This window comes from Acanthochromis polyacanthus, chromosome 3 (genome assembly GCF_021347895.1).
Source record: "Acanthochromis polyacanthus isolate Apoly-LR-REF ecotype Palm Island chromosome 3, KAUST_Apoly_ChrSc, whole genome shotgun sequence".
NCBI lineage: Eukaryota > Metazoa > Chordata > Actinopteri > Pomacentridae > Acanthochromis > Acanthochromis polyacanthus.
In genome coordinates this window covers 35,957,822-35,973,859 of record NC_067115.1, presented here as the reverse complement: position 1 = coordinate 35,973,859, position 16,038 = coordinate 35,957,822, and the positions used below count along the sequence as shown (strand labels likewise).

Genomic DNA, 16,038 nt, shown 5'->3' with positions numbered 1-16,038 from the left:
TAAATAAATAAAATAAAATAAATAAAGATAGATAGATAGATAGAAATACAGTAAAATAAAATAAACAAACATAAAAATATAAATAAATAAAATAAATTGAAATAAATAAATCAAAAAAACAAAACTAAAGACAGAGAAAAAGAAAGATACAATAAAATAAAGCAAATATATATAAATAAACACAATTAAATAAAATAATCATGGATAAATAAGGGCTAAAAAATGCAAAACAAAACAAACAACAGCACAGCTGACTCTGCCTCTGCCCTGTCTTGCGCATCTACGAGAACATTTACGGTTTTTATTACTGATCAGTTCTGAGGTAGTTTTGAACGCGACTTCATGTAGCAGTTATAAGCTAGGATCACAACAAATGTGAAATTATTCTAACATATTTAAAGCGAACGCTAACTGATACTCCGAGATAATATCGCACTCACCCTGCTGTTACATCTGTTCAAACAGATTCACAGGGCTTCAATGGAGGGTGGCATTAACTGGCATGTCGGTCAGTCCACGTTTGGAAAGTAATTCTTCATCATCTCTGGTGCTTAATCCCACTGTTAGTATAAATTTACCTTCGTTTCCTAATACATGTGGATATCCTATACACGAAACGGTTAATCCTCCTTTTGATTTAGGCTACTCGGACACAGAAGTGAAACCGGAGTTTCCTGTTTCTCATTTCCTCATTTTCTTGCGCTGCTGCCGCAATGACTGCATTAAAAGTATAAAACTGGGACGAAGTCGGCATTTCTGAAGAGCAGAAGCTGCTGGAAGTGAATCTGGCTGAAGTTCAGATGCCACACGTGATAAACAACAGCAGGATTTGGTAAGTAATCTTCAGGTATTGCGTTTAAGATGATATGTCAAAGCGACAGTTAATTCTATGCTACAGTCCTAATGATAATCATCAGTGTGGTGTAATAATAGCAGCCCACAGTACGTATAATATGTGAGATATTTCTGTTGACAGTTTTTAAAATGATCCAAGGAAAACATTGTAGTCTCAGGGATGAAACAAAATCACTTTTTCATGACTTGAGATTCCATTATCCTGCATAATGTTGCATTATAAAGCTGCACTACTATATATTTTTATGTAAACAATAGATGAAAATGACCACAAGTGGTCTTCATAATGATGTGGAAGGAGTGATTTTTATAGATACTCTCAATAATATGAGATAATAAGAGTTAATGATGTCCCTAGTCCTTATGAAAAGGAGAAAATGATAATGAAGTGCAGTCCAGACTTGAAGGGAAACCAATCTTGTTTCTTTGTGTACTCTATATTTTTACACAAACAGTTTAGAAAATGACTACACGTAGAGTTTAATGTGTCAGTAGTCACAGTGAGTTGCAGTCAGACCATTCTGACAAGAAGGGGGAAACAGTCTGGTTTATTTATACACTTGTTTCTATTTTTATAGAAACAAGCATTACAATAACTATATATACAGTTAAAAGTGTTGCTAGTTATTATGAAAATGATAGTGATAACAAAGTACGGTTAGACCATTCTGCAGTTCAAAAGTATCTCACTGGAGGGGGAAAACAATCTCATTTGTTTGCAGACTTTTTATTTAAAATTACTATATGTAGAGTTAAAGGTGTCAGTAGTCATTATGACATAGTCACCTCCAAAAGTATTGGAACAACAAGTTCAATTCCGTTGTTTTTGTTGTATACTGAAGACATTTGGGTTTCAGATAAAAAATGAATGTGACACAAAAGTTCAGAATTCCAGCTTTTAATTCGTGGTTTTTACATCAAGATGTGTTAAACAACTGAGGAAAGATGACCGTCTCATCTTTTTATCTGAAACTCAAATGTCTTCAATATACAACAAAAACAAAGGAATTGAACTTGCTGTTCCAATACTTTTGGAGGTGACTGTAGATGAAGAAGTACAGTCAGACCATTCTGACTAGGGGTTTGGCGGGGGACGGCGAAGACAATCTGGTTTATTTGTATACTTGTTTCTGTTTTTCATAGAAACAAGCATTAAAGTGACTATATGTACAGTTAAAAGTGTTGCTAGTTATTATGAAAATGAGCTGCAGTCAGACCATTCTGCAGTTTAAATGGTCTGACGAGAAGGGGAAAACAGTCTTGTTTGTTGGTAGACTTTATATTTTTATACAAACAATCAGTAAAATGACTATATGTAGAGTTAAAAGTGTTCATAGCCATTACAAAAATGATAATGAGGTGCAGTAAGACCATTCTGCAGCACAGAATGATCTGACTGCACCTCATCATCATTCTACTAGAGGGTGGGAAACTCTACAGTGAACAAAATGAGTCCGCATACAGTTAAAGATGTTGATGGTGATGATGAAAATGACAGTAAGGTGTAATCAGACTGTTCAGAACTGCAGAATGGTCTGACTAGAGGAGGGAAACAGTCTTATTTGTTTGCAGACTCTATTGTTATACAAACATTAAAATGACTATATGTACGATCAAAGGTATCGCTAGTCATGATATAAAAAGGTGCAGTTAGACAATTCTTCAGTACAGAATGGCTCTTGCTTTTTAATTTTATTTAAATTATTCACAATTACATTGGACACAGCTAAACGTACGATGCAACAGTGGTGTTCCTCATCGGTCTCCGTTCCAGCGGCGGCAAGCTGCCATTTATTATGAAAAATCTCTGATTAGCAAGTCTCTAATTTCACAGCAAACAGCCAAAATCACACAGACAAAGGTATGGTGGAGCCTAAGAACCTACTATTGAAGACTGGACTTACATTTTGTAAGAACTACAACTTAAAATATGCTCTAATTGTTCTCTGTATTGGCTGAATGTGCAACAGGTTTTCTAACATGTTTGCCATTAACCCTCATCAGTACACTTGGGGTCAATGTGGACCCCAGGGTTATGTAACTTGTCATATTTTTTTCCTGTAAGTTGGATTTTTTTAGTCCCTTTAGGTAGTCATCACCCACATAGTTGCCATCCCATACTCCAAAGCTTATTTGATTCCAAACAGGTTTGTGATGTATATATAAAAAATCATTTGGGGTACATGCGGACCCCAGCCAGACCCTAATGAGATTGTGCATCTTTTATTTATGTATGTTTGTGTTATGTTGCTCTTGCGAGGACTGCTTCAGTTGCATTGTGTTTCATTTCAATTCAGGAGTTTTTACTTTAATATTGTATGCAATACATGGCAGCAATCAACAGTAATTTAATTGTTTCTTTCATTGTTTGTATCTATAGTAGACACACATTTTTTTGAAAATATACATTAAGAGGTTATCGACAAGTAAAGAAATGTGAAACAGATGAAATAATACTGGGGTCGGGCAGGACCCCAAATGTACGGATAAGTAGGTTTTGCCAAGTGTACTGATAAGGGTTAAACCGTTACTGTTGTTTAAAAAGTCTTAATGTAGAGTTAATGCTTAAGCAAATTACATTCTCTCTCTCTCTCTCTTTTTTTTTTTTAAAGATTCTTGAAAGATGTGTGCCTCTCGTTCCTGTCATGTATCGTGGGCCCTCATCATGTGTTATTTGATGATGGGACCGAAACACTGCCTGGCCTCTGAGAAGCAAAACTCCTGCCATGTGCTAGACGGCCAAGCTGACTGCAGTCACCTCAGCCTCGGTGAGGTTCCTCTAGATCTTCCCAGGAACATCTTCAGCTTGGACGTATCTCACAACAGATTGGTGAGAATTTCCCCTGCGTCAGTAGAGCTGTACCCGGGCCTCATCCACCTCGACGCCAGCTACAACAGCATCTCCAAGCTGGACAAGGGTGTGTGCCAGACGCTGCCTCTGCTGCAGACACTGAACCTGAAACATAACCAAGTGCATTTGCTGAAGAAAGAGGATCTGAGACATTGCGGCAATCTAACATGGCTGAATATGGCCAGCAACAGGCTAAAGCTACAAGGAGAGACGTTCTCTGCACTGCAGGTACGGTACAGTTGACATACCCTGTGGTGGCATGTTGCAGGTGAATAGTAATAATTTGTTGAGAGAGCGTGCTTTCATGCAGATGCCGTTGGTGCTTCATTTGTAAATTATGAGGCCTTGGAACACAAAGATTGAACTGTTCCTGTTGGTTAGGAAAGGAAAGTACGTGGGACATTTCTTGAACAGAGAAATGCCCCATGTCCCATGTTCAAAAGACCACAGTGTAGAATTTATTGACTGTATTCAAATATGCAGTGGTTGCTAAAAAGGTGAAAATGTCTTTCTAGAACCAGTGTTTGGTTTTTCCAATCTGGGCTGTTGTAGAAACATGGTGGCACAATGTGGTGGGCCCCACTGATAAGGACCTGTACCATGTTAGCTTGGAAAATCCAAACTGAATCTCCATGTAATCTCCTATCTCCATGTTAGGAGATACAGGAGAATCAGTTTGGCATTTCCTCCCGGGAAAGTTTGGTACGACCAATCATAGCACGGGAGGCGGGAGTTAATGCTGCGTCATCTTCAGCGCCTGGATTGCCCATAAAACACCTGCGCACCTCCCGTAACCAAACACAAACATTAACAAAGTTATTCCTAACACCGCTAATCATTCGGAAGGAGTCTTTGGTTGCGTAGCCTTTTCAAAAATAAGTGTTGTACTTGAGAGTACCCCATGTATTCGCAGATTTTTGTGACAAAAACGGCAGTAATCATTCACCGCGACGCTTTCTCGGCTGCATGCCATTGTTGTTTGGACTACATGGACTTCAAGGTCGATTTGTTTGTGCGTCACATCCGTGTTACGCTGATTGGTTCTTTCTCGTTCAAGAAGCATTCGTTAGCCCCTCCTTTTTGAAATCGTCTCGTATCATCGCAATGCCAGACTGCCTTTATTTGTATTTATATTAATACATAAATAAAGTCAGTCTGGATTTTCCAGGCAAGTACCATGTGTTGGTGTGAGGTGTTTATTGTATTGAACATGTAATCATGAATACCATATTCCATTTCTGCTTTTACATCCTCTTTAAATCTTACACACTGGATCCTAAATTGCTGGAAAATTCACAATAATCATACAAATTTAGCAGGGGGTTGAATTTAGACAGCTGTTTTTATAACTTGCAGTCTTGTCTCTCTGTCTGGTTGACCTTCCCTTCACTTCCCTGTTGTTTCTCTTCTGTCTGTGGATTGCCGCAACTGGGAGAAAAGGGAATTAGGAATGCTCTATTTCCTGCTCTGTTTCCTGCCACGAAAAACAAGCAGGTTAAGAAACTAAGTGAGATGCTCTGCCTGTCAATCTCTTTCTCTGGAAATCTGCTGTAGTTGTTGAACTCAAAACACACAAAAATATTCTGCTGATACGGAAAACAGTCTTGTTTGATTATAGATTCTCTTTTTGTACAAATAAAATAACTACTAAAGTGAGGGACAGACATGCAGTAAATGACCATGACTCGGACTCGACCCCATGACCGCTGCATCAGGGACTACAGCCCTTGTTTACGGGTCACCGGCTCAGCCACCTGAGCTATCTGGGCGGCCAACTATATGTGGAGTTAAAGGTGCTAAGAGTCATCATGAGAATGATAATAATAGTGATGATAGGTGCAGTCAGACCATTCTGACTAGAAGGAGGGAAACAGTCGTTTGTAGACTCTATTTTCATACTAACATGAAATAAAATGACTATATGTAGAGTTAAAGATGTCGCCAACCATTATGGAAAGGATAATGAGGTGCAGTCAGACCATTCTGAACTTCAGAGGGGAAAACAGTCTTGTTTGTATGCTTTTTATTTTTATGCAAAAATCAATAACATTACTGTATGTAGAGTTAAATGTCCTGCTAGTCATGATGAAAATGATAATGATAATGAGGCGCAATCAGACCATTCTGACTAGAGGGGGGAAAACAGTCTTGCTTGTTTCATTAGTGAATTCAATATTCTGCGCAACATCGAGAATAACAGAGTTTGTCCAGATTGAGAAAGGAGAAACACACATGTAACAGCTTTTATAGTTAACAGAAATAGTGGGAACAAATTTCATACAAATTTCGTATTTCCTGATTGCTGTTGAATGCACCACCTGAGATTTTGGTCGACTCCTCCCATTGCCCCACCCCTGATTGGAGGTATTTAAGGCACCATGACAGCCTTTTGTCTCTGCTTGATGGTTGCCACATGGCTTCCTCAGTGACTCAAAAGCCCTCTTCGCACAGGATTAGTATTACCTGGGGACCTCTGGTGATTTGTAATAATTGCGGAGGAGGTCAGTGATCTTAATCCCGTGCGAATGCGTCATGTCGGTAATTGGTAAAGTAATAATTCCCCCGCAAATTACCTACTATATTTCGCCAAACACTAACGTCTTGGGATAATACTAGTCCTGTGCGAATCTGCATCTCGGTGATTGGGGGGTATTTTATTTGTTTGTTTTTCTTTATTGCGCGTCTTTTTCTACCTCTTTCTTGGTTGAATTACTTTGGCTGCAGTGGAATTTATTGACAGCATTTTAGGTGCAAATGCAAGAGTGGACCATTCACAGAAATGGGAGGAGGATACTGAGATGGACGCGCCAAAACACCGGTGGGGGAAACAGCTGTTTGCCTCAGGTGAAGAGAGACGAGTGGAGCAATTTTGTGTCGGATTACCGAAGTTTTTACGTCGAAGTGCATCAACTGGAGTTTCAGGGTCCATTTGTAAAACATTTAGCCACAACTTTAGCATTTCCTTCTCCGTGTACGGTAGCCTGTGAAAACTGCGCAAAGTGTAGCGCACCATTCTGTTGCCATAACTTGGAAATGCGCACTGACGACCCATTAGTTTTACCAGGTTTAGAAAAATATAACTGTTCTGTAATCCGACACAAAATCGCTCCACTCGTCTCTCTTCTACTGATACTACTGATAACAGTTTGACACCGGCGTTTTGGCACGAGCTGTCATGCGATTTCGGAACGAGATTTGCTTTCTAGCGTCCCGAGATTTGGATACAGACCACAACAAATAGCGATCGCCAAGTAATGTGGAGGTTTTCGTTTTCATCTCTAGTATGTTGTGGGACACTCGTTGAGACTATCCGAGCCGGTCAGTGTGGGGAAAAAAAGCACGTTAGGGGGACTTTGACGCAGGGGGGGCCAGTTGCCCCATACTTTTCGCTAGCTGAGCTGCGAAGCTGCCTGCCTGGCTAAATACTGGAGCTATGTCGAAAATTCATTTCTCCATCACTCACATGTATGAAATTACATATGGAAACAGACCCCAGGTTGAAAAAAAACGAAGTTCCCCTTTAAATCAACAAGAAGAGGGAAATTTGGGAGGATACTGAGATGGCCGGCATGCATACAGTTGAGATATCTGCTCTTGTTTGTGCTAGCCACAACAGGTCTGACAGAGCCAAACAGCTGAACATCAGTTGGAGAGGCTCAAGAATGGAGAAGATCTTTCAGGTCTAATCACAGTAGTTCTGTTTGGTGTGGTAAGCGTTGAAACATTCTCCTGCATGCAAGGGAACACAACAGGACTTGCACCACATTTTGGTCTCACTGCGCCGGCCCCTGCGTGTGCAGACTCTACACCTCCTTGCCGGTCTACACTTCTTGCCAGTGGACATCAGGCGTTCCAGTCTGTGTTTACCCATTTGTCCATCAAGCCTACTTTCCGGGTCAGACTTGGAGTACGTCGGCCATCCTCTGAGATAGCACCCCCATCAGCCCCAACACCTGCTACTTCCTCCTTACTGTTCTCCTCTCCCACGTGTCGCTTTATTGTCCAAGTCTTCACTACTCTGCGCATAAACTGCAGGAGAGTTTTACACCCTGCTGGGTTTCTTGCTCGGTAGAGGACATGCGCGTTAAACATGCACACCTGGAAGAGGTAGGCCACAAACTTCTTGGACCAGTTCAGTGATCTTCTAATGAATGGATAATAGGCAATATTTTGGTCTAATTTATCTACACCATTCATGAAGGTGTTGTAGGCAACGACGCACTCTGGCTTCAACCGGGTAACCCTGTTTTTTGTCCCTTCTGCCACACTTCAACTTTTTTCATTTCATCTGGGTGGCTTGTTGTTACCATCTTGACTAAACGTTTGTCCTGCCATGCCAGAACCATCACCTTGTTGTTGTGCCACACAACTTTCCCCCCGCCTCGAGGTCAGACTTTTTCATTTCCCTGATGACCTTGGGTTCCCCCGATTCTTCCTCAACGTTCCACAAACATTGGTTTGTGCTCCCAGTAAACGTTCACACAGAGCTACAGAGTTGTAAAAATGATCCATGTACACTGTATAACCATGGCCTGGAAGACGATCAAGCAGAGAAAACACAATTTCTGGCAGGATACTGCCTTCTCCAATGTAAGGCCGCAGGTTGAAGCAATAGCCTGTGGCAGAGTCACACAGTATATATGATTTAATCCCATATTTTACTGGCTTTTGTGGGTTGTAAACCCTGAAAGATAGGCGCCCCCGCCACTGCATCATACCCTCATCAATGCAAATGCTTTTCCCTGGTTGATATAATTCTTTCCATTTTTCCACTAAATAGTCCAACACTGGGCGTACTTTGTACATTCTATCGGATGTATCATGTGTTGCATTGTTATTATAATGCAGGAATCTCCAAATAATTTGAAATCTGTTTCTTGACATAGTCTTGGTGAAATAAGGTGTTGCATCTACCTCATCCACACTCCAGTACAGTTCAAGATTTGTTTTTTTGACATATCCAGTGAGGAAAGTAAGTCCTAAGAAAGTTTTCAGTTCTGGGACTGAGACTGGTTTCCATGCGTTACCTCTGCTGTATGGCAGACTTTCAGGGTTTGCTTGAAAATACTGACTTGCATACAGGTTGGTCTGATCCGCTATTATCTGCAGCAGTTCATCAGTCAAAAAGAGCTCCGGGAAGTCAGCTGGCATGTCAGACTCCAGCTCCGCAGCTGCATTTTGGGGTCCAGGTGTTGCAGTGAAGGGGATCTGATTTGGCTGACAGTTGGCTTGAGACCAGCTAGGATCTTGCCCACAACTTTTGCTTGAAGCACATTCTGTAAATTACATAATATATAACATATTACTATTACCGTTTTTTCATTCATATTGCTGCTTTGTGATAATGATAAAAATACTTTTTTTACCTTTTGTCTTGTCTTGTCAGCAGGGGGTGGAGTGGGGATTCTGCTCGACTCATTATCCGTAAATAAAATTCCTTCACATCAGTACTGGCAACAAATATTAGATTTTATATGCAAATGTTTCACGATCACTAGTTCATTTAGCTACTGAAATAGTGTAACAAAGTGGCGATCATGTGATATGGCCTGAAGGAGCGGGGCGGATCAAAGCAATTCAAGTTAGCTATTTGAAAAGTTAGCTCGTACCTCCGTCATGTCCGTGATCTTTTCTGTCTGGCGCATGGGGTGATGAGGCTCCACTGCTGTCGGTTGATCCTGATGGCAACCATTCATCGGAAGAATCCGGGTCAGGTTCACTAACCTCATCTGACTTGGCTTCATCAGATGAGCTGGGAGGTGGTGGCGAAACCGAGCCATGACCCTCACCGCTAGCGTGGCTTTGATCGCCAGCGGCTGTTGGCAACGGCGCTTTTTGCTGTCGCCCCAGCAACTCCGTCCTTTGATGGCCACTGTCTTTGCCATTCTTTTGGCCCACCGCAACACTCTCACATTCCAAAACTCCACGACACATACTTTCTTTTAACGTAGCTGCCTGAGCTGTTCCGATCGACCACGCTTCGCCATCTTCTCTCTTAATCCAACGACTTCTTCATACGCCGCCGCCACTTCCCAATCCTGTTGGATGCTGCCACCAAGAGGATCTGTTCGTTTTTGCACTAAATTCTATCATTACAAGCCTGATTTTCACTGACAAGCTCCGCCAGACTATCCTGCAGCCCCCCCAGTCAAAAAACATGATTGACGTCTATAGACGTCATTGGCAGCGAACGTTCAGATTTTAATTGACGTCTGTTGACGTCAATGGCAGCGAATGAGTTAATGACACCTGCCTATAAGGTAGAACTTTCAGTTTGTTTAATGGAATTTTTCACTCCGACATGTAAACGTCTCTAAAGATCATGAGACCGTGTAACAGAACTCTTGCAAAGCCCGGTAACTTAAACAAATAAATATTTAACGTAAATAAATGATCATTTAGAGTTCACAATTCATTTTTATTTCTCACTATATTTCACAATGCCCAATGAGGTCTTTAAATTTAAAATGCTTTCAAATTAGTCAAATAGATAACATTCCACATTCCATTGACATTCCACAACATTTATTTACTGATTTTGACCAGAACAAAGGAGTATCTGGCACAAATGAAGCCCTGAACACAACATGCATTATATTTTCTTGAATGCAGTACTTTCGTGCAGTACTTCTACGTTACTTGAGAATCACCATGCTGTTTTATAGCTCTACTCAGGCAAAACATGAAACATCTATTCAATTTTTTTTAAACAATATATTTATTAACAGTTTTTGTATGCAGGTACATATATGCGTTGCAGTATACATTACAAGACTTACTCATTTATGCAAATATTTTTAACCATAATGTGGTACTTGCATATTAAACAGATCTTCATAAAATAAGGAAATGAAGAAGGGAAAAAGAAGGAAAGAAAAAAAAGGGAAAAAAGAAAATACATCTTCTCAGACATGTAAATACATAGAGTACTTTATACAGAACAGCAGGTAATCCTGTCATTCCTCTATTCTGGCAGTTCTAAGAGGTTTACATCACAACTGTTCATTCTACCTCATCACTTTCATCTATTAAATTCATGGATTTCACAAAAGCTATAAAGGGTCCCCACGCTTTCTTGAACGAATCCTGTCTCCCTTTTCGTACATGTGTCACTTTTTCTAGAGGAAAGGTTATTAACATCTGCCTCACCCGGTCTACTAATCTTGGTATGCAAGGGTTTTTTTTCAGAAGAGTGCAAGTAATCTTTTAGCATGCAGGAGGCTTGAATCTATTATTATACGCTCACTCTTGGTATACTTATGTCGCCAAAATAAAGTGAGCAGGGTTCATTGAAATATTTTTTAGAAATAATATTTTCTATTGTTTGTTTAATCTCCCCCCAGAATTTTTTAACCTTTGGTCCTATTCAGTATATTTGGGCAGCTGTAGCTATTGGTTACTTTGGAATTTAATTGGGTTTTTTTCATACAAAAGTCTGTTTTGAGGTTGTATTTAAGTTTTTGGGGCTTTAGACAGCCCGTTGGTTTGTATCCATTTTCAGTTTTAATGATAATCTAAATGTGCTGATGAGCTCTAGTTTACCAGCACTAAAACAAAACAGATAAAGATATATATCCCTGAAGAACTTCTTCTGCGACTGTTTGAGATAATAAAACATCCAAATGATCAAGCAACAGAAAGGAAGAGAATTAGAGTACAAGCAGTAAAAGAAGAGTAAAAAATACATATGTAATGAAGTTTTTTAAAAGAGAAAAACTAAAACAAAAAGGCTGTAAGTTTGTTTAAATTAAACTATTGTACATGTGGCTCTGTAGGTAGGGTGCTCATGCTATTGGTAAAAAAAATGTGCTATCTCTTTAGGAACATGGGGGAAAATATCTCATCACCAGAGAGAAGGTCTGAAATACACTGTGGGGCAAAGAACTAGAAACTGGTGGTTGCATCTCATTTAGGAGTTCAGTTGTTTGATTTTTCTCTCATGCACTGCCTCAACTCATGCTTTTATTCTATGTTCATGATTCACAGAGCCTGAAATTTCTGGATGTTTCCAAAAATCAACTGCAGTCAGCCAAGCTCGGCTCGGAGCCTCAACTGCCCCGAATGGTGAAGCTCAATCTGGGATTCAACGACTTCACCGTTCTGAAGAGAGATGACTTTTCCTTTCTCAACCAATCGTCATTCCTACAGATCCTCAACCTGTCCTCAGTGTCACTACAAACAGTAAGAAACTTACCTAGAAATGGGAAATGAAATGTTGTGAAAACTGGAACTATCAGTAGAAAGTAGCTCTTCTAACACCTTGTTTTCAGATGCCACTTTCATTTCCCTTTTTCGTCTCACTACAAGATTTCTCTGATTGTTTTTTTGCAGTTCGAGGCCGGTTGCTTTAAACCCATCTCAGGCCTTCGTACTTTAATCCTGGATGAGAGCAAAATGGGCACTCTGGTCATTTCCAAACTCTGCTCTGTGCTGTCTGGGACCGCCATTGATGTCCTGTCCCTGAAGAAGATGAACCTGATCACACTGACAAACACAACCTTCACAGAACTGAAGAAAACAAACCTAACCTTCCTGGATCTGTCTGGTAATGACATGAGAAAAATTGAAGACGGCTCATTCCAGTGGCTGTCAAGACTTCAGACTCTCATTATGTCAGACAACAACCTCAAGCGTTTGACCAAGAACACCTTTCGGGGGCTCAAAAGTTTAAAAAAACTCCAACTGACGAAAGCGCTGGTGAAACATCACAACTCCCCAAACCCCATTATTGAGGATTTCTCTTTCCAACCATTAAGTGCTCTGGAAAGTTTGATATTAAAAAACACTTCGGCTCAGGAGATCACAGAGAACACCTTTACAGGCCTGACAAGTCTTACAGAACTCGATATGAGCTGGAGTAGTTATGCCTCACTCAAAATCATTACCAATAAGACCTTAATCTCACTTGCAGATTCACCAGTTAGGAAGCTAAATCTGATAGGAACATCTTTAACCCAAATTCATAACGGAAGCTTCTCTTTTTTGAGAAACCTCACAGTTCTTCTTTTAGATCACAACTTTATCAAGCAAAATCTCACTGGCAGAGAATTTGAAGGCCTAGATAACATTCAGGAGATTTACATGAGCTACAACTACCAGTTGGTTAACTTGAGCTCCAGATCTTTTGTTAACGTGCCCAGTCTTAGAGTCCTGACTTTGGGAAAAAGTCTTAAAGCTGAAGCTTTGAACCAGGATCCGTCTCCGTTCAGGTTCCTGACCAACCTTAACATCTTGGATCTGAGCAACAACAATATTGCTAACATCAAAGAAAACATGCTGGAGGGGCTCATGAACCTGAAGGTACTGAAACTGCAACACAACAACTTAGCCCGCTTGTGGAAGAGTGCCAACCTCGGTGGTCCGGTGTTTTTTCTCAAACATACGCCGAACCTGATAAACTTGCAGCTGGATTCTAACGGATTTGATGAGATTCCTCTCGACGCTCTCAGAGGTTTGACGAACCTCACTGAGCTCAGCCTCAGTAACAATCTCTTAAACAGCCTGAAGGACGCCGTGTTTGATGATCTGACCTCACTGCGGTTTTTTCGTTTGCAGAAGAACCTGATAACAACTGTGAGGCCTGAAGTTTTCAAAATCCCTATGAGCAACCTCACCGTGCTCGTCATGGACAAAAATCCATTTGATTGCACATGTGAAAGCATCCTGTGGTTCACAACATGGTTGAATAAAACAAATACGACCAGTGTTCCAGGGCTCAAGGACGAGTATATGTGCAACACCCCGCTAGCTTACTTTAACCGCTCCATCATGGATTTTTCCCCGCTCTCTTGCAAAGACATGACCCCATTTCAGGCTCTTTTCATACTGAGCAGCACTGCTGTCATCTCGCTAATTGTGACGGCACTTCTGGTGCGCTTCCATGGCTGGAGGATTCAATTCTATTGGATTATACTGATCAATCGCACATTAGGGTATAGTGACGCCACAGTTGAAGAGGGCAGAGAATTTGAGTATGATGCTTACGTCATTCATTCAGAACCGGACACCAGCTGGGTGGAGAGAAGACTGGTCCCTCTGGAGAATGAAAGATGCCGGTTTTGTTTGGAGGACCGAGATTCAATTATTGGCATGTCGCAACTCGAATCCATTGTGGATAATATGAAGAAGTCCAGAAAAATCTTATTTGTCGTCACTGAAAGTCTTCTCAAAGATCCCTGGTGCAGACGGTGAGTCAGATATAGAATACTGGAGTTATGCATTATGACCATTATGCTAAAGCCAAGTAAAATGTAAATATGAGCAATACTGTGGAAAAGCTTTAAACTCTAAATGTAAAGTGGAGATGCTTTCAAATATAATATTAGAAATATTATAAATGTTTTTTCATGTAATCCCACATTGGCTCCACGACAATGAAAATGAGGCACTTTAGTATCTATACCATCTCTTGCAGGACTTTTTGTTGTCTTTGTGGCTGAAAATAGTTCGTTATGACTCAGCCTGTAGATTTGTGCATGCTGTCCTTCTGCAAAAGGAATATAGGCCCAATAATGCATCCCCTAATGATATTGCATAAAATTCTGAAGCTCTAAAGTGCCTAAAACTTTGGCTGTACATCTGGTAAAATGTGGTAAATGTTGTCTTTCTTCCCTTAACTCCTCGTCTTCCAGGTTTAAAGTCTACCAGGCCCTTCACCAGGTCATCGAAGCCAGTAGGGACTCGGTTGTTCTGGTCTTTCTGCAGGACGTCCATGACTACAGGTTATCTCGCTCCCTGTTCCTGCGCAGAGGCATGTTGCGTTCATGTTGCGTCCTGGACTGGCCCGTCCACAAGGAGAGAATTCCGGCCTTTCATCAGAAGCTCCTCATTGCACTCGGCATGACAAATCGACTGCAGGAGTGACCATTTTTCCTTGGATTACCGATGTTTGTACAGTTTTTAAATGCTTCTAATTGCTGATTGTTTTACCAACTGTGTGACTACTATGCATATATTTGACCTGTGTACTGCAAGAATTCTATTGCATTTGAAGGATGTCGCAGCTTTATGTAAAAACAATAAAACAACATGAATATTACACTAGAGCTTTGAACTTTCTTTCATTGACTTATTTACTAACCATACAGCCATTATTTATTCTTGTTTGGTTATTTGCTGAATTTGTAATGTCCACCCTGACATTTGTGGAATGAAAGTCTAATCCAACCACATTTTAAATTACACAATGAAGTGTTTCTACTAATGTTTACTGAAGAATATTTGACACAAACAACAACCACGTTGGCCCTAATTGAACCTAAAGCAGAGATATAATGGTAAACCATGGATTTCAAAGGTAATAGCGGTATTTAGTACTGGGAAATGAACAAATTTGTTGATTTACACTATAATCTTGGTAATACAGAGGCCAATTTAGAGAGGGAAAAAAATTCACTCCATTCAATCCGCTTAAAAATTCAGTTTTCCTGACATCTACTGGTTATAGGAAGAAATTACACGGGAGAAAGCAGTTTATGGGGGTATTATTGTAGCAAAACTATTTGTCAATGCGAATCGAGAGTTGTCTGTCTGTATTTCAATCCATGTGTCCAAAGTGAGATTTGTCAGTGTGTAAAAGAATTTGTCTATGTAAACTGAGATTTGTCAATGTGAACCGGAATCTTCAAAAGTCATCTGAAAATTTAAAATTTGTACATGTAATAAGATTTGTCCATGCATACAAAGAGTTGTCCATGCGTAAAAGGAGTTGTCAATGCGTACAAAGGCATTCGTAGATGAAAAATTTTCATATCCCACTACACATCAGCAGAAAATACAGACAACTCACCAGTTACGAGTCGTTTGGTTTCTCAATTGGCTGTTTTAATTTCACGTGACTTTTGCTACACTTCTGCCGTGAGTGAGATTCGTATCTGAAAAACATATGGCTTTTAGCTCCCTGACCACAGGCTCACAGGCTCATCCATGGTGGCTGCGTTCCGCTCTGCTGCCCTGTACCACGGCAGTTCCCGGCATCTGCAAGCCATCAGGTGGTGCTATGCCCCAGAGTCTTTGAGCGTTCGCGACATTGTGGGGCAGGGTGTGGACAAGATCAGTGGTGTAGTCTAGTTTTTTCTAGTGGGTATACTCCAGCCTCATAAGCCAGGTCAGGTTCTCATATATGTGTGCGCACGCACGCACGCACGCACGCACGCACGCACGCACGCACGCACGCACGCACGCAGCAGCTCCTTTATTTCAAACTACCAATTAGATACTTATAGACATTATAGCGTCAGCAGCTCCTCCTCCTGCCATCGGGTAGAGCTGATGTTTCCTCTCCATCGGGTAGAGCTGATGTTTCCTCTCCATCAAGTAGACCTGATGTTTCC

General features: G+C 40.7%; 1 protein-coding gene across 1 annotated transcript; it reads left to right on the top strand.

Annotated features, from left to right (window-relative positions):
* The first annotated feature begins 316 nt into the window (after nt 1-316).
* On the top strand, nt 317-14,744 carry tlr3 (toll-like receptor 3). Its single transcript, XM_022211609.2, has 5 exons — nt 317-832; nt 3,468-3,934; nt 11,693-11,887; nt 12,038-13,893; nt 14,338-14,744. The coding sequence occupies exons 2-5, from the start codon at nt 3,479-3,481 to the stop codon at nt 14,567-14,569; spliced, it is 2,739 nt and encodes a 912-aa protein (XP_022067301.2). The 5' UTR covers nt 317-832; nt 3,468-3,478; the 3' UTR covers nt 14,570-14,744.
* The last annotated feature ends 1,294 nt before the right edge of the window (nt 14,745-16,038 follow it).

What these genes read in the sequence shown, in the direction of transcription:
- tlr3 (XM_022211609.2), top strand. Translation starts at nt 3,479, where the DNA reads ATGTGTGCCTCTCGTTCCTGTCATGTATCGTGGGCCCTCATCATGTGT. An exon ending in AGACGTTCTCTGCACTGCAG is followed by an intron (nt 3,935 to 11,692) that starts GTACGGTACAGT and finishes CATGATTCACAG; the next exon opens with AGCCTGAAATTTCTGGATGT. An exon ending in CCTCAGTGTCACTACAAACA is followed by an intron (nt 11,888 to 12,037) that starts GTAAGAAACTTA and finishes GTTTTTTTGCAG; the next exon opens with TTCGAGGCCGGTTGCTTTAA.